This window comes from Prunus avium, chromosome 2 (genome assembly GCF_965620075.1).
Source record: "Prunus avium chromosome 2, drPruAviu1.hap1.1, whole genome shotgun sequence".
Classification (NCBI taxonomy): Eukaryota; Viridiplantae; Streptophyta; class Magnoliopsida; order Rosales; family Rosaceae; genus Prunus; species Prunus avium.
The window spans coordinates 28,776,059-28,798,449 of NC_142285.1; the positions used below are offsets into that span (position 1 = coordinate 28,776,059).

A 22,391-nucleotide genomic window follows, 5' to 3' on the forward strand; every position below is an offset into this window, starting at 1 on the left:
AGGTGTTTTGAGAGCTTTGTGGATTTTGGAAGAGAGTGTTTAGGAACTTTGAGAATTTGGAAGAGAGTGGTTGAGAACTTGGAGGATGTTTGTGAACTTGGAGAATTTGAGAACTTAGGGAAGGAAGAGAAATGTGTTTGTGAAGTGTTTGAGACATGGAGACTTTTGGAAGAGAAGGGAAGTAGAGAGATGTTTGAGAACTTTGAGGATTTTGGAAGAACATGTGTTTGAAAGCTTTAGAGAATTAGAAGAAGAGAAAGGAAAAGTGTTTGATATTTAGTACAAAGAAAATTTAATAGAATGATCTTATTACAACAATTGAGAACTACAAAGGGAAACTAAGAGAATTTGAGGGAGAGAAGGGAAGGGAGCTCTAGAGAAGTGTTTGAGAGCTCCCCCCCCTTGGGGTGTTATTACAAGCTTAGAGAACTTCCCTATTTATAGGCCTAGGGGAAGTGAAAATCAGAATTCAATAAGACTAATGCATACAACACTTGAATTATAAAATCTGAAATGGTTGATGCACTTGTATTAGAAAATCTGAAATGGGTGATGCACTTGTATTAGAAAATCTTGAATTGGTTGATGCACTTCACCACTAAATCCCACCAGCAGCCCTAGCTCATCTTCATGTCACCATGACCAAGCTTCCAACCAGAAATGATAGCTCATACCTAGCTCACCATGACCAAGCATCCAACCAGCACATGCTGAGGTCAGCATGACCAGCAACTTCAAGGGCTTACAACTTGGGCTTCTCTTAATCAAATTAGGACTTTAAGCACTCTAAATTGAAGTTCAGAATGTCTTCTTTCCAGCCATATGTTATTTGGGCCAATCCAAGGTCGGAGGAAGAAGTTAAGGCCGAAACAAATTGCTAACTCATTTTCCGCGCTGATAAGATCCATCCTGAGCATGGTTCTGTGTTTGCTAGGTAACGGACTCCAGATTTATCCAATGGGGCTGAATTTTGGATATGTTATAGTACACACCAATTGGAGCAACTTTCATGAAGAATGTGGCCTCATCCGAGCTATGTAGGTTGCTGAAACAAAGCTTTCAATATGACCTACGGAACTGGACTGGCAGGGGGCTGTAGCCATAATGAATTTGTCTTTAAGCTCTTCATCAATTCATCCAAATTAGGCCTTAACATGCTTGAATTGCATGAATTATGTTCTCCAAAGCCATCATTGTTACCTAAAGCTCAATTAACTGAAATACAAACACAAAAAGGATTAAAAGCACAAGTTTAACTCAAAAACATAACCAAATCATAAGCTAGAAGGGTAAGAAATAATATACAATTATGAACCGATCAGAAAGCCTCATGAGCAAGAAGGATATTGTCTTGTATTTGTCGGTTTGGGACAAATGCATTTTGAGCAGGGGAAATAATCTCAGGTAGAAACTGTTTCAATCTGTTGGCCATAACCTTAGAGATAATTTTGTAGGAATAGTTACATAGGCTAATTGGGCGATAATGAGTAACAGACTCAGGATTTGGGACTTTGGGGATTAATACAATGTTGGTGCTGTTTAGGATAGTGGGATTACAGCTTTCAGCAAAGAAATCCTTCACAAAGCCTTGAACCTCCCTATGGATTATGTCCCAATAATGATGGTAGAAAATCCCTTGATATCCGTCCGGCCCCGGGGCCTTAAGAGATCCCATTTGCATTGCTGCATCTTTAATTTCTTGAGAGGAAATTTCCTGTAATAGAGCAGTGTTAGTGTCCTCTGTGACAACAGGATCCACACAAGATAGGATATCCAAATCATCCTCCACGCCATCAGTTGAGAATAGGCCTTTAAAGTGTTCCTCAATCACTCTTCTTGTAGCATTTTGCCCGGAGTACCACTGGCCATTATTCCCTTGGATTCGCAAAATTCGGTTCTGTCGCCGTCGAGCAATGGTGGAGTGATGAAAAAAAGCTGTATTCCTGTCACCTTCATTGAGCCATTTCACTCGAGATCGCTGGTGCCAATATGTCTCCTCCCTAGCCCAAGCGTCATTTAAATTGCTAGTGATCCTTTTGATCTCCTCATAATTCTCCTCCCACCTTCCTTGTTGATCTTGAAGCTCAGCTTGTAGAGCTGCACCCGTTTCCTGTTATTTGTATATTTTTCACGGCTCCACTGGGTGAGCAACTCAGTACACTTTTGAAGCTTAGTTTGCCACTTGTCAATCCATTGTCCGTTGGCATTAGTACTCCAGCCATGATCAATAATTTGATGAGACTCGCGATCCTCCACCCAAAGGGCTTCAAATTTAAAAACTCGTTTCCCCCTGCTGAAATGATGATCTGTTTCCACAATGATAGGATTGTGGTCTGACCCAATTGCAGGATAATGGGTAACCGTTGTGTTTGGCCATTCCTCTTGCCACAAAATGTTAACTAGGCCTCTATCAAGCCTTTCTTGTATAAACTGATTATTTTGCCTTCGTGCACGCCATGTGAAGCATGACCCATTATATCCAAGATCCACCAATTCAACCTTCTCCATAAAATCACGTAGATATCTCGGACGATTTGGTGGGTGAAGTTGCCCCCCACTCTTTTCAAAAGACCACAAAATCTCATTGAAGTCTCCGCCGCAAAACCATGGAAGGTTCATTGGCTGAAGCTCTAGCTCCATTCTGTTCCAAAAGATCTCCTTATCTTCCCTGTATGGCGTCCCATAAACCCAGGTGGCTCTGCCTTGTGTGCCAGTAGTCATATCTGATATTTTTGTATCAATGAAATTTTGAGAATAGCTCAAAATCTCGAGGTTAATATTCGTATCCCACCATAGGCATAGCCCTCCTGCAGTACCGATGGGAGGAATACAAAAGCCATGCTGATAATTGCAACTTCTTCTTACTTTCTCCATTCTATTGTTTTTTGATTTGGTCTCCATCAAAAACACAACAGTGGGCCGGTATTTGCGGATCATCTCCCGCAAAGCACGAACTGTCAAGTCCGACCCAAGGCCTTGACAGTTCCACAAGATGTATATCATGGCTCCCCTGCGGCTGTTGTAGGCCAGCCGCCACCGCCTTGGGTCGAAGCACCCTCCTCATTGCTTGACACTCGTTTGCCTCCCTGTTCCCACTGCTCCGCTTGGATGATATTCACTTCCGTAAGGTTTTCTTCCTCAAAAGTCACTTGAGATCTTCTTGTTGTGCCTTTAGTGGTACTGGAATCGCCATGGTTGGTTTTCCTTGGCTTATACACCCTCCTTTTTGACTTCACATCTGCAGCACTCTCTTTTTGATTCTGTCCTCCTTCCTCCGTATCTCCTTTCCTATGGGTACTCTTCTGCTTTTTTCCAGGAGAGCCAACGTGGGGTCCCCTCCCATATTCATTGTGGCGCTTCAAACCTAGATTATGGAGCATGGTGCTGACTTGTGAGACAACCCTTGTAGGAGGTACAGTAATTGCTGGCCCAAAAGGATTTTTGAAATGTGGTTCCACCTGGATTGATTGCCCAAAGAGCCCAAGGTTCAACGTATCTTCTCCGTGATTGGGCCCGTGCTTGCACCAATATGTGACAGAGGGCTTTTCTTTGGTCATATGGGTATGGGCCCATTCAAGACTTTTTTCTGTTGAGTTTTGACTAAAACAGGTCCCAGAGGTATTGGCAGCCGTGTTTAGATCATTTGGAAACAAAATCACAGCATTCATTGGATTCTTTGCTCCTCCACAGATTTGTCTTGGACTTTGGTTGCCCTGTGTCAGATACAGAGGCTCCTTTTGTCTTGTGCCGAGGAGATCCTCGTACCTTTCTTCAAGATCAGTTTCCCCTGCGTGTGACAGCTCAACATCATGGCTGCTCCCATCAGTCCCCAGCTGTCCTGTGGCAGACGCCGTTTGATCTGATTGGGCATTGTGATTTTCGAGAGTCACCTCACCTTGCCCAATTTGGTCGTTGCTTTCACGCGCCGCTCCATCACCACCAGGCCTCCTCCTGACTGTAGCAGCCCTTCTTCTCTCCCAAGGTGTCTTAGTTGGTGGCTTTGGGTCGACGAATTCTCTGATTATCCTCGCTCTTGTCCATTCTCCATACTTCGCATCTATTTCTGGTGAAACTTCAAAGTTGCAGGCATCCATACAATGTCCAATTCTTCCACATCTGTAGCAAAAGTCCGCAAGTCTTTCATATTGGTACTCCACCCATGTTTCGGAGCCGTCGGGCCTTGGTAACCAGAAACCAGCAACAAGTGGTTGATTTGTGTCCACTTCGACTCGCACTCGCAGGAAACCCCTGAGTTTCGCTGGGTTCTCATACTCCATAACAGCCCCAGCCTTCTCTCCTAACTTGATCATATTTTCTTCATGGCTCAAGTTCAGTGGAATACCTCGAATCTGAACCCAGTGGGGCACCAGGTCCATGTCCACCTCTTCAATAGCTTTGGCTGGAGGCCACCTCTTGACTGCAAAACAACACTTCATCACCGACCAGGGGCCGTTTTCAAGGATTTTGTTTGCCATTCCTTCGTCTGTCACTGTTATGGCAAAAAGATTATCCCTGACCCATGCAATTTTGGTCTCCCCATAATTCTTCCATGCAGCTTTTAGGATGTTCTTGATAGCCCCTTTGTTGGGTAGTTTCTGGGCAATCACTGCACCCACCAATTTTGGCCCTTCTTCCAAGTTTGAGATCCCCAAGGATTCCTCAAGGTGTTCAACCAGTTCCTCCGTGGTGGGTCTCCCTCTTTCCAGCCTTCCAGGACCAGCTCTCCTCCATTCACTCATTTTTGGTTGGGGCAAATGTGTGTATTGGGTTTCTGCCTTGAAAGAAATTTTGTGTTTGGGATGCTTGTGGTGTGGTCTGGTTTGTTTCTGTTTGATATTGTGGAGGTGTTTATGATTTTTGAAAATCTGGTATATGAGGGCAAAAATGATAAGAGGGTACAGTTCCTTGTGGGGAGGACTGGTGAGAAGGTTGGGGATGTAAGCAGGTTTGTTTATAGTTCCATGGGATGAGTCTGCGGGTACGAGGTAGTTGCAAGCCATTAAAGCTGTTGTTAATGGCGCTGCAGATCAGAGGATGGGTGAGGAAGTATAACAGCTTTTAATGTTCCTGATTTGCTTCTCGAGGAGCAAGAAATTAAAGAGCAGCAGGTCTGAAGCGGCGATTTGTAATAGATTTGTATCCTGGAGGTAATGAAAGTGACGATTTGTTAGAGATTTGTATTAGGGATGCAATGAATGTGATGTTCAGAGGGAGGTGGGAGCATCAATTGAGTGGTTGGGGTTGGAAATTAATCACCAGCCAGCAAGCGGTGAAAGGAACTCTCACAAAGGAGAGAGAGGCTCTCACAAAGGAGGAGAGAGAACATTTTTGATGAGAAGAAGATTTGTGAAAGAATCTTCTAAAACAAGAAATTCATAGCAATCTGATTTGTAACATAAATACAAAATACATAAAAATTAAAAATAAAAATAAAAAGAGTTGATTTTTCCACTCCTCTTTTGTTCACTTGGATGCTGATTCTTGGATTACACTTAAAAATACAAAAGGGAAGTGGACAAAAACGGAGTGCAAAAATCAGTAGCCAAAAAAAGGGAAAGAGAGTGGAGCAATAGGATGCTGGTTCTTGGGTTGTTGTGCTTTAAATGTTAGGGAGCTCACATTTGTATCCAAAATCCATCTTTGGACACCCATGTTAAAATTTAAATAAATTTTTAGTTTTCTTTGGACACAGAATTTGACAAATTAAAATACAATATATAATGAATGTTTTCATTATTAATATAAAATTCCACACCTGCTAGGCTTTGTAGGTTCCTTAAAAATTGTTGTTGGTCATAGTGGATCGGTAGTCTATCTCTTTGATCGGGCCTGAATTTCACACACGTAAAAGTTATTCTATAATTGCAGGCCTAAAGAGGAAATAAATTTGTGTACTCTTTTTCCTTAAGATTTAAATATACAGAGTGGAATGTATACCTGTAGAAATTGGAGTGCTTTTGAATACCTTCACAACACGAGCAACCAACAACCCTATAAAGCTGTTAGACAAAAAACAGAAAAAGTAATTCTCATGAATTAACGTACCCTAATATAATATCTGTGCCTTATCTCCAAAAAAAAACAAAAAAACAATCTGGTGGAAAGGCAAAGGGCAAAGCCTCCTAATTAAAAACCCACCTTCAAATTATGCCAAATAACAACAGAGGCTAGGGAGTTGCTTGTACTAATTATAATTAGTAGGCTATGTATATACAGCTTCAATCAACTCTCCACACCAACACCTGTCTCAAGGAAAAAAGCAACTGACTTGAGTTGAATGCCAGAGGAAAAGAAAATGTGATAGAAAAGAGTTTTATTCTTTTTAGAGAAAGAAAAAAGAATGATACCTTTAGAAGCAGAGTCACTCACTTGACTTGAATCATTTTCTCAACAACAATTCACACCACTTTCAACTATTTCGCATTTCTCAGACTATATTGAATTTGGCAGCTACAACTGTACCCAGTCAACTAGAGATTTAAACATAAATATTAGAAATCATTATGTTGTAACGGGGAAAGAATTAGGTTATGAAACAGAAAAAGAAAAAAGAGACATACGACATAACAAATAATTAATTTAAGAGCCAAAAACAATAAAAGGAAAAATAAAAACATACCCATTATATTTGGAAGGCTTTTTATCACAAATGGTCCTTGACGTTTACCAAATTATCACGAATGGTCCTTGAGGTTTTTTTGTGACACTAATAGTCCTTAACGTTTGGGCTTTTTATCACAAATGGTCCCTGCCATTAGAAATTCTGTTAAGTGTCTTATGTGGAAGATAAGTGGAGCCTACATGTCCAATCACATCATGACATGTGGATTAAATAAATAAATATTTTTTTTTTGGATAAAAATCCATTAAAAAACATTTAGCCTCTCTCTCTCTCTCTCTCTCTCTCTCTCTCTCTCTATATATATATATATATGCTTTCCCTCTCCCTCTGTTTTTTTTCTTGCCTCTACAACCCAACCACCCCATGCGGCCATGCCCATCCTATATACAACCATACGAAAGCACAGGCCACGGCTAAAGAACTTCTTGCTTCAATTTTAGATGCTGTTCGGATTTGGTGTGAGTTACTTTCTGATTGTTAATGTGTTCTTATTTCTAGTTTTTAGGTTTTTATTTATGTACATAAAGTAAAGCCTATAGTTTTAACGTTGAAACTAAATTCCCTTGCATAATTCTTCAGAGAGAGAACCATGCTGTTGTCGGGGAGCTTTTGGAATCAAAGTCACCAAAATCAATGCCAACAGATGTAAATTGGAATCCACAGGGAGGAGAGAGGGTAGAGCCGCAGAGAGAGAGAGAGAGAGAGAGAGAGAGAGAGAGAGAGAGAGAGAGAGAGAGAGAGAGAGAGAGAGAGAGAGAGAGAGAGGCTAAATGGTTTTTAATGGATTTTCATTATAAAAAAAAATATTTCTTTATTTATTTAATCCACATGTCATAATGTAATTGGACATGTGGGCTCCACTTATCTTCCACATAAGACACTTAACAGAATTTCTAACGGTAGGGACCATTTGTGATAAAAAGCTCAAACGTTAAGGACTATTAGTGTCACAAAAAAACCTCATGGACCATTCGTGATAATTTGGTAAACGTTAAGGACCATTTGTGATAAAAAGCCTATTTGGAATATGAGAAATCTTGGGCCATTCTGAGCCGCTCTCCTTGTTGCATCTCTCTTTTAAAAGGGGACAATCATAAATTTCTATTAAATTTAATTTGGTGAGACATTGCATAGCTTCGAGTGTAGGTAGATACATCATATTCTTGCAACAATATATATACAGGTACTTAAGAGATGTAAAGTTTCTCAACGAATCTGGAAGAGCCTCCATTTCGTCAAAGGATTCCACTTTGAAAGATATTAGAGAAGTGAAGTGTTGAATTTGTTCAGGCAGAGACTTGAGCTTAGGCCAACCCCATAACTTTAATCTTTCAAGTTGTGATGTAACCTGAAAAGCAGGGAATGAATCGAGCTCCTTCCAAAAGCCACCAATTTCCAATGTCTTCAAGTGGGTGAGGCAGGATGTTATTGCTAACCCACTGGGTAGACTTTTCAATCCATCGCAACAATATATCTCCAATTTATGGAGGTTTGTGAGGTTGTCTAAACTTGGAATAGATTCTACATTCAACAAATTGCTTATTCTCAACACCTCAAGAGAAGAACAGGATTCTAGCCTTATTGGCAGACTTGTCAATCCATGGGAATCTTCGATTCTCAATTCACGAAGGCATGTGAAGCCGAGTAAACTTGGAACAGACTCTGGACTCCTGTTGCAATCAAATATAGACAACTTCCGGAGGGTTGGGAGGTTGTGAATCAAAGCGGATGTTAGCATATCACAATTTGATATTGCCAACTCCTGAAGAGAGGTATAATAATCTAACCCACTCGGTAGACTTGACAACTCCGGACAGCCTTTTATTTCTAATTTACAGAGGGATGGGAGGGCTTGTGTAATTGGAATCAACTGTAGACTATTGCAATATTTTACAATCAAGTTCTTAAGAGATGTCGTGAGTAGCTCATCAGGCAAATAAGCAAGAATAGGACACTTGGAAATACGCACTGACTCAAGAAATGTGCAAGAGCCAACTACATCAGGATGAGCAATACAAGTTAGCTCATGACAATCTTCTATCGTCAAGTATGCAAGATTCTTGTTGTTTTTTAGCATCCCTTCTGGTAGAGAAACAAGTCCCCTTATGCTCTTTATTGTGAGCGAAGTAAGAGTGGTCAGCTTATTGCTTATGTTTGCTATTGGCATGCCGCTACCCATGGAATCTATCTCCAACTTCTTGAGAGATGGAAAATGGCTGGGAGCACTTCTCAATTTATCACAATTCCTCAAAACCAGCTCCTCAAGGCAAGGAAACACCACTATGCCCGCTTCTGGCCATTCAGTTAGGTTCCTGGCTTTAGAAATAGTTAAATATTTCAATGCAGGAAACGAACTACTCATGATCCATGATGGGCATTTATCGCCCATGAAGTTGCGGAACTCTAAAAATTCCAGTTTATTAGGGTGTGGTTGAAGGCCTTCTAGTACCTCTTCATCATTGGTGATGCTTGACCTGTCCCACGACCATACAAACTCCAACTGACATATGTTTGTCTTCTCCACTAATTTTGCTTTCTTGGCTTCTTCTCCATCTCTCACGTGCTCTAGATTATAGATAGTTAATCTGCCTTTTAACAGGTTTAAGCCAGCCAGCTCCTCTATTCCACGACCTGTCTCCTTACCCACGATGAAATATTCTAATGTTCGGAGATTAGTCAATTGCCCCATCCTTGCTGGAAATTTCATACGATACGGATAAAAATAAATATGCCTCTGTTAAGGCCTGAAAAAATCTCAAGAAAAGCCCATGCATATTTTAAAGCCCAATGCATTATCAGGTTATAAAAGCAGCATGCCATGCCATGCCAAGCAAGGCTACAATTTGACACGTGGGAGTGGTGGTACGAGTTTACCACTTTTTACATGCAAACTTGTAAGAATTACAAGGTTTCACAAGCCCAAGCCACTGCAATACAGCAAAGCCCAAAGCCACTGCAATACAACATAGCCCAAGCATAAGCATGCAATAACACGCGATGCCAAGCAACCCCCTGTTTAGTGTCAAATTACACAACAAGCTTAAGTGGGCCCAAGCCACATACATGCTCTGGGGCTTGCTGAGCGGGTTGTGGTGTGGATGGTTACAAGGATCCATGAGGCCCATTAAAGGTTCAAGAGAATGCAGGTTTTGGGCTGCTTGGGAGCCCCAAAATCCAAGCCCATTTTCTTGAGCCCACTAAATGGGTAAGCAGAGAGAAAGAAAAGCCCAGCACCAGCACGTTCTGTGCGACCGGTCGCTAGAACTGGGCAACCGGTCGCTTTTGCACAGAATCGAAAATCCAAAACAACACAGCTGCGGCGACCGGTCGCTTGCACCTTACGACCGGTCGCTGGTCTCGATTTCCAGCTTCTTCTAATCTGCTTCAAAACGACCGGTCGCTCATCCCTTGTGACCGGTCGCTTCCCCCAACACCTACCCATATGTGCAGCACCTCTCCCATACGACACTAAACCAACCATACGACACCTAAACCTTATCTTTTCTCCCAAAAACCAACCACCCGGCACCTACATAGAATAAAGAAGCCTTGTCATCTCAACTGGGAGACAAGGGTGCATAGCCGGAGTAGCATGCGCGACCACCTCGATGCCGGAGTAGCATGCGCGACCACCTCGATGTCGGAGTAGCATGCGTGCATAGAGAAGTGAACTCCCAAGGCCTATAAGAGGGAGAGGAGACACAGCCGGAAGGGGCATCCATGGCGGGGGGCCCGGAGGAGACAACCGGGGGAACACTCAAAACGACCAAGCTCTAGCCATTCTAAACCCAGAAACAACAACCATTCTTGCTGCCATACTCTTGCTGCGGGCTCACTCCAAAATACTCCAAGGTTTAACCCAGAAACAACCTTCATTTTGCTGCCGTAACCTTTCTTTTGCTGCCGTACTCTAGCAAACCATGCTTCCATTTTGCTGCCGTATTCTAGCAAACTTCCATTTTGCTGCTGTACTCTAGCAAACCATGTTTGCTGCCGTAACCTTCATTTTGCTGCCGTAACCTTCATTTTGCTGCCGTAACCTTTCTTTTTCTGCCGTACTCTAGCAAACCATGTTTGCTGCCGTAACCTTCATTTTGCTGCCGTAACCTTCATTTTCCTGCCGTAACCTTTCTTTTGCTGCCGTACTCTAGCAAACCATGCTTCCATTTTGCTGCCGTACTCTAGCAAACCATGTTTGCTGCCGTAACCTTCATTTTGCTGCCGTAACCTTTCTTTTGCTGCCGTACTCTAGCAAACCATGCTTCCATTTTGCTGCCGTAACCTTCATTTTGCTGCCGTAACCTTTCTTTTGCTGCCGTGCTTTAGCCACAGTAAACAACCCAGCAGACCATGCACTGTTGTGCTCTAGATAAACACACAAAACCCAGGCATTAACCTCCCTATTCTCATTTTCTTCCATAATATCACCTTAAGCATTGAACACCATCCAATCATTCCACAATACACTGCCATAATCATTCGTTCCTCAAGCAAAATACTCTCTCCTGCTAAACTTATGGATTCTTAGCTCCGACACCACAAGCCTCTCATGCCAAGCTCATTATCTTAACTCATCAGAGGAAACTCTCATGCCAAACCTATCTCTGTGCAACACTAGCGCATCATCCTCAACTCTTTCCAGAGAAGCCGTACACCATCCAGCAGCAGTGTACACCGTCTAGAGCTGCCGTCCATCTATTCCACGTATTAGCATCAAAAGCCAGTCAAATATGGAGCTGCTGTAAGAATAACAGAGTACCCCCTAGGGCTTGCCTTCCCTTCGGGATGCTTTGGGCCTAGTTCTCGCTAACTCAGAAACGGGGACTTGAAGGCTTCACTTAAGACTAGCGACCATCCGGCCCAGCTAAGCCTTCCAGCAGAAAAAGACCCCCACAGCCTCAAGTTTATCAAATTTTGCAGTTTCTTATGATACTCTTCAAGCTCGACCTCGTGCATTCTTAATGTTTGAAGATTATAAAGCTTTCCAACGGATTTGGGGAGTGCTTTGATCTTTGTATGGGAAACATCCAAATATCTCAAGTGTTTTAACTTTCCAATTGAAATTGGCAACTCCTCAATATCAGCTTTATATAAATTTAAGACACGCAAACCTCTAAAGTTCGGCAAGATATCACCAAGACCTTCAATATTCAAGAAAAGTGAGCGCAATTTATGAGCACTTCTTTCTGGAACTCCTTGTAGCACTGAGGTAGGAATATGTGCCATATGTCGAGTCTCATTGGAGTCATTGCTCTTCCGTTTTGACACATGTTCTGCGAGATCATGCACAAGGTCGTGCATCTTGTATGTTATAGTACCATCATAATACTTTATAACATCTTGAAAGAAAGAGTTGTTCAATAGGATATTAAAATATTCATTTCCTATATCCTCCATCTCTAGATTATGTCTGTTGGGAGGAGAAGGGTAAAGCAATCCTTGAGCCATCCAAAGTTGGATCAAGTCATCCTTTTGAATTCGAAAATCTTTGACAAACATTGAGCAATATGCAAAACATTGTTTCAAAGATGGTGGTTTCAATTCATCAAAACTGACAATATTCTTTTTTCTCCTTCCGGTAAAGCCCATATTCTACTTTCTAGAATTGACCGCCATCCATCAGTATCTTTGGAACGCATCATATTTCCCAAAACCTAGTGTACATGAGAGTTTGAATTTGTATTAAATGATAATAAGGTAAATTAAAAATAATAGCAATATAAAACGGAAGAAGTTATTAGCACTCCAGAAAAGTCATCATGCACCCCTCACTTAAAATATTATCATAACCACAAGGTGTTGTGCGGTTGGCAAACTACCACCTCTAGCTGGCGAGCTACCTAGTGCCTCAATGGAAGGGGTTCGAAACCCGTTGGAAATACTTTGTGGCCAGGGGTAAGTCGAACCCCGAGCAGGAATTAATACCACCCATCGGGTATGGGGACACCTCGTGGTATTTACCAACAAAAAAAATATTATCATCATATGTAATCATTAATCCTCTTATTAGGTCTGTTAAGTACGCAATTAATTTAAGCTGTCATAAAACTTCAATATATTTGTTCCATATGCAAAAAAAAAATATACATACATAAATCATGAAATTTCACTTAGAACCCCTGAAGTTTAGCATAATTACAGCCAGAGCCAAATGTTTCATTTATTACAATCGCACGCCCTAAATATAGACCTGGCATTCGTGTCGTGTTATCAGTATTCGGGTCGTGTTCGTGTCAACCCGCTTTTCTTAACGGGTTGACACGACACGACACGATAAGAAAACGGGTTGGAAATGCTCAACACGAACACGACCCGTTACAATTCGCGAATCACACGACACGACACGATTTACACGATAAGAAAAATAAACAATTTTAAAAAATATATTTTTAAATCTTCAAATAAAATATCAATTACTGACAGACAATACATTATAGATGCAGGAAAAAATTCCCAAAAAAAGCTTAAAATGTATTAAACATTTACACCAAAATATAGACATGGCATTAATTCATGTCGTTCCAAACAACACATTATATTATACATGCCCAAAAAGATCATTAACATTCCCAAAAAAAAACTAAAAATATATTAAACATTTACACCAAACTTGAGATAACAAAAAAGAAAACAACATGTATAGCATCCATGAATGTGATCCATACGTCAACATTTCACTTGCAATGTTCCTGGAAGAAAAAAACACATAGACAACTATGAGAAAGTATACAATAGTATACAATTATTGAGAAATATTATATTGATAAAATATCAATTACTCATCCATACCTCACATCAATCATCAAGAGAAATACTATTGGAGCATTGTCCCGATCTAGTATCTTCACAATTAAGTTTGAAGACATCTTCAGTAAGGATTTCTATCTCTTCCTCCATGGCTAAGCATTGAAAACCCAAAAATTACAAATCATTATTAATTCACATAATGAAAAAAAAAAAACAGACTAGTTTTTAGTTATATAATTAATACCTCCTTTGCCAAAAAGCCAATCTCGAGTACACAACAAAGCTTGAACAATTTCAGGCAATAACGAACTACGATATTGATCTAATACTCTCCCTCCAACACTAAAAGCTTATTCCGATGCAACCGTAGAAATAGGAATTGTTAACACATCACGAGCTAGATGTGAAAGTATTGGATAATGAAAATGCTCCATTTGCCACCAAGAAAGAACATCTATGTCTTGCTTTCTATCTAGTCTTTCCTCATCCAAATACTTATGCAATTCATTTTTCCTACTTGAACTTGGACCATTTTTGTAACTAATATCAAAATCCTACATCATACAAAATGAAGCATACAAAAATTAAGGAGACATACAATATGCAACAATACATGGTATATATATAAAAGTAGTTATGTTACCTCAAAAATGGTATCTCCACCTTCCGTGTGATTAGTCGTCTCATTCATTCCATAATTCAAATTAACAAGATGAGATAAACTTTCTGAGTACACATCAAAAAGAGAAGCCAATGTGTCTCTAACACACTTAAATTCTTCAGAATCCTTACCATGAAGCTTGGTATAAGCCCACTCTACAAAATGTAACTTATAACGAGGATCCAAAATAATTGCAATTGCAAGAATCAAGCTGTACTCTGACCAATACTTCTCAAACTTTATATTCATATTAGTTCCCATCTTGTTCATGAAACCATCAATATCTTCCATGGCTGCCTTAATTTGGTGCTGGATTATAAACACCTTAGGGAAGAATAAATTTGATGTGGGGTACTTTGTCCCAGAAAATAAGCATGTAACATCATAAAAGTACCCCAAAAACTTGGAAATCTTCTCTATTTTAATCCACTCTTGGGGAGAAGGACAACTACTGAAATTTGAATCAATCAACCCTAAATTAATAAAAGCACGACGAAAAAAGAGTGCACTCTCAAGCATGGTATAAGTTGAGTTCCATCTAGTAGGGACATCTTGTCTCAATCCTATCTTATTACCCATGATTCCAACTTGTGAAACACATTCATAGAACTTTTGTTTCCTCCCCTCAGAACCCTTTATATATTTGATGCACTCACGAATCTTTATCACTGAAGAATCAATTTCCTTAAGTCCATCTTGGACTATCAAGTTTAAAATGTGAGCACAACAACGCACATGAAAAAACTTGCCACTCATCAACAAAAGACCTCTAAAGTTCAATTGATTCGTTAAAATATCAACAAAAGAAGTATTTGCAGAAGCATTATCCAAAGTAATAGAAAACAACTTCTTCTCAATCCCCCACTCAGTTATCAATGTATTGATTTTTTCAGATAATGCAATACCATAATGTGGAGGAGGCATATGACAAAAATTTATAACTCTTTTGTTCAATCTCCAATCTTGGTCAACAAAGTGAGCAGTAAGACCAAGATACCCATCAGTACATATAGAGGTCCATAAATCTGAAGTTAAACAAATTCTTCCCTGAACTGAGCTTAACAAACTATGAAGTTTCTGTTTTTCACTTTTAAACATCCTCAACACGCATGCCTTAACGGTGTTTCTACATGGCAGCTTAATATCATGAGAGATATATGCAAATAAAGCCCTAATGGAGTCATATTCAACAAAGCTAAAAGGCAAATTATGCTTGATAATCGCCTCTATTAACAAATCACGAAATTTCACATGATCAAATTGCGGGGAACGCAATCCTGAAGATGACATAAGTAATTGTTTCACATCACCATGTGACTTCTTAAGGCAATTTTTAGCATGATTCAACAAATTTCCTGTACCATACCTACTATCACATGCATATCAAATTTCCTGACGATGATGACTGTGGTGGTGGTGGTGGCGGCGACGATGATGACTGTAGCGGTGGTGGTCACAGCGGGGCAGCTATGGTGATAGTCATGATAAGATGGTGGTAGTAGAAGTGGTGAAATCATATCTTAAAAATAAAAAGAGTAATGCTATTTGGACACACAATATTGACACACTTAGTGACACCCGCTGATGTGTCAATGTATCATTTGCTCTTCTTTTCTCCTCGTTTTCTGTTCAGCGAATGATATATTGACACATCAGCAGGTGTCACTAAGTGTGTCAATGTTGTGTGTCCAAATAGCATTACTCAAATAAAAATAATATATCTATCATGATAAGATGGTGGTAGTAGAAGTGGTGAAATCATATCTTAAAAATAAAAATAATATATCTATCAAAATCTCTGGGGGAAAGCAAAGATTTGTTATGGCCTAAAATTAGTTTATTATCAAACGAAATCCCCTACTTTTTGTATTTCCTTTAAAATTAATGAGTTTTTGAATACGCCCAAACTTTTATGAAGTCTTTTAAAGTCGTGATTGAATACATCCAAATTTGAATAGAGTTTAAAAAGTCTGAATTGAATATACCAAGAATTGAATAGACCTCTATAAAATTGTGATTAAATACACCTAAACTTTTAAACATCTTTAAAATCTTTTAAAATCTAAATTGAATACACCCCCAAAATCCCACCCCACCACCCAAGCTCTTCTTTGCTCTTGCATGATTTTCTTCCCCACCAAGCATGCATGTAGTGGGTGGTTGTTTTGGCGGAGAGGGGTGGGGCTGCACGATTTGTTTTGGTTGCGTGTACGATAGACCTGGCAATATCATACGAAACACGATAACACGACACGAATTCGCAAAAAAAATTCAGTATTCGTGTTCGTGTTATCGTGTCGTGTTGCTATCGTGTCAACCCATTAGCCACACGATAAGCTAACGGGTCGTTTCAGTGTCCATTCGCGAAAACACGAACCAACCCGTTAAGCAGGGGTAGTTTTGTAATTGTCTATTCTAAAATCCTTACCAACCCTAGCACAATAGCATTCTGCGTCTCATTCATTCCGCCGCACACTCACAATCACAGTTCACTTTCTCTCTCTCTCTCAAAACCTCATCTTCTTCTCTTCCTACGATCTCTCTCAAACTTTCTCTCTGTCAATCATCATTTCTCTTCTGAGACTGAAATACTCTCTCAAGTCAAGCAGGTACAACAATCTTCTCTTCAGATATTTCATATTTGTGTGGAATCTTCTTTCTTTTCTGCTTTAGCATCATTAATTAACATTATCATGTTTGGTAAACAGTATATGATTCCTCTGTTCTGGTTCATGTCTACTTATGTTGCTGCTATCATAGATTCATAGCTTTTTATGGGTCTGTGGTTTTAAGGATTTATAATCCATTTTGCTTGAAATTCTCATAATCTTGGTCTGGATTAATGAGTTCATCTAACTGAAGATATGTTTTTTCGAGTTTGCTAAGTATTCTGTCTCTACAAAGCTTTTCTGATGTCTGGTCTGGTTGAAGAAACTGAGAAAATCTAATGATGGCTGCAATATTATTTTCGGTGAATGATTTTCGATGTTTACTTGCTGTAAGTGAATGATTTTCGGTGTTTACTTGTTGTAAGTGGTACTAAATACTAATGATGGCTGCAATATTATTAAATTGACAAAAGCTACTTTTTTGTGTGTGAATAAAGTAAAGAATTACCTTTTCAGATCATGTCCGTTGGCCATCTTTTGAATTGTTATTTCTAATGATATTTTAATATGTCTTTCTTGTTTTCTTTTTGAAGGGGGTGTGATGGATGTTACAGGAAATAGTGCTGTCAATGTTTTTGAGATTAATGATGAGGAGTCTGTTGACATTTCAATGGGTATTGATACAACTACTGAAAATACAGAAGATAAAGAGTTAAGCCCTACGAAGAAAAAGGTTAGAGTCAATGTGGGTAGGCGTAAACTAAGATCTCCTGCTTGGGAATCATTTGATTTATTGCCTATGGGTGAAGATAAAAAAAAGCGTGCTAAATGTAAAAGTTGTGGGATTATATATGCATGTGATAGTAGGTATGGTACAGGAAATTTGTTGAATCATGCTAAAAATTGCCTTAAGAAGTCACATGGTGATGTGAAACAATTACTTATGTCATCTTCAGGATTGCGTTCCCCGCAATTTGATCATGTGAAATTTCGTGATTTGTTAATAGAGGCGATTATCAAGCATAATTTGCCTTTTAGCTTTGTTGAATATGACTCCATTAGGGCTTTATTTGCATATATCTCTCATGATATTAAGCTGCCATGTAGAAACACCGTTAAGGCATGCGTGTTGAGGATGTTTAAAAGTGAAAAACAGAAACTTCATAGTTTGTTAAGCTCAGTTCAGGGAAGAATTTGTTTAACTTCAGATTTATGGACCTCTATATGTACTGATGGGTATCTTGCTCTTACTGCTCACTTTGTTGACCAAGATTGGAGATTGAACAAAAGAGTTATAAATTTTTGTCATATGCCTCCTCCACATTCTGGTATTGCATTATCTGAAAAAATCAATACATTGATAACTGAGTGGGGGATTGAGAAGAAGTTGCTTTCTATTACTTTGGATAATGCTTCTGCAAATACTTCTTTTGTTGATATTTTAACGAATCAATTGAACTTTAGAGGTCTTTTGTTGATGAGTGGCAAGTTTTTTCATGTGCGTTGTTGTGCTCACATTTTAAACTTGATAGTCCAAGATGGACTTAAGGAAATTGATTCTTCAGTGATAAAGATTCGTGAGTGCATCAAATATATAAAGGGTTCTGAGGGGAGGAAACAAAAGTTCTATGAATGTGTTTCACAAGTTGGAATCATGGGTAATAAGATAGGATTGAGACAAGATGTCCCTACTAGATGGAACTCAACTTATACCATGCTTGAGAGTGCACTCTTTTTTCGTCGTGCTTTTATTAATTTAGGGTTGATTGATTCAAATTTCAGTAGTTGTCCTTCTCCCCAAGAGTGGATTAAAATAGAGAAGATTTCCAAGTTTTTGGGGTACTTTTATGATGTTACATGCTTATTTTCTGGGACAAAGTACCCCACATCAAATTTATTCTTCCCTAAGGTGTTTATAATCCAGCACCAAATTAAGGCAGCCATGGAAGATATTGATGGTTTCATGAACAAGATGGGAACTAATATGAATATAAAGTTTGAGAAGTATTGGTCAGAGTACAGCTTGATTCTTGCAATTGCAATTATTTTGGATCCTCGTTATAAGTTACATTTTGTAGAGTGGGCTTATACCAAGCTTCATGGTAAGGATTCTGAAGAATTTAAGTGTGTTAGAGACACATTGGCTTCTCTTTTTGATGTGTACTCAGAAAGTTTATCTCATCTTGTTAATTTGAATTATGGAATGAATGAGACGACTAATCACACGGAAGGTGGAGATACCATTTTTGAGGTAACATAACTACTTTTATATATATACCATGTATTGTTGCATATTGTATGTCTCCTTAATTTTTGTATGCTTCATTTTGTATGATGTAGGATTTTGATATTAGTTACAAAAATGGTCCAAGTTCAAGTAGGAAAAATGAATTGCATAAGTATTTGGATGAGGAAAGACTAGATAGAAAGCAAGACATAGATGTTCTTTCTTGGTGGCAAATGGAGCATTTTCATTATCCAATACTTTCACATCTAGCTCGTGATGTGTTAACAATTCCTATTTCTACGGTTGCATCGGAATAAGCTTTTAGTGTTGGAGGGAGAGTATTAGATCAATATCGTAGTTCGTTATTGCCTGAAATTGTTCAAGCTTTGTTGTGTACTCGAGATTGGCTTTTTGGCAAAGGAGGTATTAATTATATAACTAAAAACTAGTCTGTTTTTTTTTTTTCATTATGTGAATTAATAATGATTTGTAATTTTTGGGTTTTCAATGCTTAGCCATGGAGGAAGAGATAGAAATCCTTACTGAAGATGTCTTCAAACTTAATTGTGAAGATACTAGATCGGGACAATGCTCCAATAGTATTTCTCTTGATGATTGATGTGAGGTATGGATGAGTAATTGATATTTTATCAATATAATATTTCTCAATAATTGTATACTTTCTCATAGTTGTCTATGTTTTTTTTTCTTCCAGGAACATTGCAAGTGAAATGTTGACGTATGGATCACATTCATGGATGCTATACATGTTGTTTTCTTTTTTGTTATCTCAAGTTTGGTGTAAATGTTTAATATATTTTTAGTTTTTTTTTGGGAATGTTAATGATCTTTTTGGGCATGTATAATATAATGTGTTGTTTGGAACGACATGAATTAATGCCATGTCTATATTTTGGTGTAAATGTTTAATACATTTTAAGCTTTTTTTGGGAATTTTTTCCTGCATCTATAATGTATTGTCTGTCAGTAATTGATATTTTATTTGAAGATTTAAAAATATATTTTTTAAAATTGTTTATTTTTCTTATCGTGTAAATCGTGTCGTGTCGTGTGATTCGCGAATTGTAACGGGTCGTGTTCGTGTTGAGCATTTCCAACCCGTTTTCTTATCGTGTCGTGTCGTGTCAACCCGTTAAGAAAAGCGGGTTGACACGAACACGACCCGAATACTGATAACACGACACGAATGCCAGGTCTAGTGTACGAGGGAGAGCCAAAAAAATTGAGGGGTAGAACTGACATTTCGTCAGTCAAACCTAATTTTCTATTAAAAGAAAATTAACAGACGAGGTGTAAGTGGAATAAATAAAACATTTGAGTCTGATTATAATTATGCCAGACCTCACGGGCTCTCAGTGAAATTCTCCAATAGATATGCTATTTTGTAAAACCTACATGCCTAACTTATGCATTGCTGATTATTATAACCTTTCTTGAAGGTTTTTTTTTTTTTTTTTTTTTTCTAATTGAAATGCTGTATTATATTTCAATGGACATTTCTCGAAGGTTTAAAGCAAGTTTTTGTCATTTTTAAATCAAAACTACCAATATATCGACTAGTACTGGTATTCTATTCTACTACCAATATATATATACTAATATAAACATATTTTAATCTTTGCTAGGAAGTGGTATTATGTTGGAGCCTTTTATGTATGTGCTAGAATGAAATATAAAATAGACAGAACCCCTTCCACCAATCTTTTCGTCTTAAAAAAACTAGTAAATGAAGAACACTATCAATTTCTTGTGGGTTAGAGGTTTATAAATGAAGAACAAATAAGAACAAATGAGAACAAGAAGAATGCATGCAAAAAGTACTTCAACACATACCTTTGCCACTAATGGTACACCCGCACACTTTTTGGCAATCTCCCTTCCAATTCTCTCTTGATCTTCACTCAAAACAGCACTCGCATCTGGAAATGCTTTATACTTCAATATGCGCCAACATTGATCCTCCGATAGTTTTCTCAGACCACATGTAGGAAGTGTTTGTACAATTGATGAAACACTCGCTTTGCGGGTAGTGACAAGGATTTTGCTTGCTTTAGTGCTTGTAGCATTCAACAAGCAACTCATCAAATCGTCCCATTTGTTAGGATCTTCGTTCCAAACATCGTCAAGCACGAGAAGATATGTCTTCCCTTTCAAATCTTCTTGCAGGTTTTCACATATTGTTGCTTTACCCTTTATCCCAGCTTTCTCTGGTTTAAGACATTCCAAGATCTCGCTTAAAATCTTTTTGACTTCAAAAGGAGTAGATACACATACCCATATTTTTTGATCGAAGTGTCTACCTATCTCAGGATCATTATATATGGATTTAGCCAAAGTTGTCTTGCCCAAGCCTCCCATCCCCACAATGGCCATAACAGAAAGACAATTCTCTTGGTTCTTGCCAGAGTTGATCAGGGTTGTAACTATGTCCGACGCAACCTCCTTCCTTCCAACAATGTACTTTTCATCTTGATTAAAGTTTGAGACGGTTTCCCTGTCAAGTCCTCCAATATCATGAGATGTTGCATTGACCAATGTTGACCTATCAACCAGTCCAATACTAGCTGCCTCATTCTTCAGGTTTGCCAAAGATGCATTGATGTTTTTAATTTTATGTGCCATTTTGCGACGAAATGCTATGGGATTGTGGCGTGAAAAGAAGTTGAGCACCTTTTTCTTGATCTGGTTTTGGATCTCCACTTTCCGCCGGAGAAGTTCATATTCATATTCATCCAACACATCATCAGCTTCATGAGCTATGCCTTCCAGATCCTTCACCCACATCTCCACCCTCTCACCCCGAACTTGTAAATGTTGTGCATCTCTTAGCATAGCTTCCAACTTGAATAGTGAGTCTCGTAGACTTGTTAGCTCTCCTTTGAATCCCCAGAGAAGACTGAGTTCTTGCTCAGCAAGTGAAGCCGCCCTCGTCAGAGTTCCCTCAGCACCAAAAGTAAGAAACTCTGCAGCCATATTTTCTTTCAGTGTTGCTCAAAACAGAGAACGGAATGCTTAGTTTGGGTTAGAAAAGTAGAGTAAGATTGTATCTCTGAGAAGGTTGTGAGGGATTTTTAGATAGAAAGGCGTGTGATTGGAGGAACTTATACAGAAATGTCAATGGCTGGCGTCAAAAGCTAATAATAATTTTATGGAATTATTGCATGTAATAAATGTGGATGGAATACTTTTTAAAAAATTATAACAAAAATTTTGTATGGAATAATTGTGGATGGATATCACGCGGTACTTTGGATTCTGGATAAGGTTGTAATAGTTATTTTGTCCATTCTTTTGTGATTAACGAATTTTCATCGTATGTATGTCACCCAAATATATAAACTAAATGCAAAGAGTTTATAGCTTAACTGATTAAAATATTTACATGCACTTAAGATTCTAGGTTCAATTATACCTTCCTCAATATCGCTTTGTATAAAAAAAAAATTAAAAAATATATATAAACTAAATGAATAATTCATCGTGATAATCTTAATTATTACCAAA

General features: G+C 38.7%; 3 protein-coding genes and 1 pseudogene across 5 annotated transcripts; all 4 read right to left on the bottom strand.

The window, feature by feature from the left end:
* Nucleotides 1-464: 464 nt before the first annotated feature.
* On the bottom strand, nucleotides 465-6,654 carry LOC148296790 (uncharacterized). Of its 2 annotated transcripts, none has more exons than XM_088248731.1 (6): nucleotides 6,620-6,654; nucleotides 6,370-6,470; nucleotides 6,139-6,242; nucleotides 5,938-5,999; nucleotides 5,756-5,829; nucleotides 465-5,141 (listed from the first exon to the last, which is right to left on the bottom strand). In XM_088248731.1, exon 6 carries the CDS (start codon nucleotides 4,998-5,000, stop codon nucleotides 3,000-3,002), a length of 2,001 nt encoding a protein of 666 aa, XP_088104857.1. In that variant the 5' UTR covers nucleotides 5,001-5,141; nucleotides 5,756-5,829; nucleotides 5,938-5,999; nucleotides 6,139-6,242; nucleotides 6,370-6,470; nucleotides 6,620-6,654; the 3' UTR covers nucleotides 465-2,999. The 2 variants fall into 2 exon arrangements, with proteins under 2 accessions (XP_088104857.1, XP_088104856.1); XM_088248730.1 differs by having other exon boundaries at nucleotides 6,348-6,470.
* Nucleotides 1,319-2,721, bottom strand: LOC148296791 (uncharacterized). The gene is made up of 2 exons (XM_088248631.1): nucleotides 2,064-2,721; nucleotides 1,319-1,950 (listed from the first exon to the last, which is right to left on the bottom strand). Exons 1-2 carry the CDS (start codon nucleotides 2,719-2,721, stop codon nucleotides 1,319-1,321), a joined length of 1,290 nt encoding a protein of 429 aa, XP_088104757.1.
* An 841-nt stretch (nucleotides 6,655-7,495) lies between the features above and the next one.
* On the bottom strand, nucleotides 7,496-9,350 carry LOC148296792 (putative disease resistance RPP13-like protein 1). The gene has a single exon (XM_088248732.1). The coding sequence runs from the start codon at nucleotides 9,327-9,329 to the stop codon at nucleotides 7,614-7,616; it is 1,716 nt and encodes a 571-aa protein (XP_088104858.1). The 5' UTR covers nucleotides 9,330-9,350; the 3' UTR covers nucleotides 7,496-7,613.
* On the bottom strand, nucleotides 9,348-22,004 carry LOC110757380 (putative disease resistance protein RGA3; annotated as a pseudogene). Its single transcript, XR_015833732.1, has 2 exons — nucleotides 20,721-22,004; nucleotides 9,348-12,276 (listed from the first exon to the last, which is right to left on the bottom strand). The product of XR_015833732.1 is annotated as a putative disease resistance protein RGA3 (transcript).
* Nucleotides 22,005-22,391: the final 387 nt, after the last annotated feature.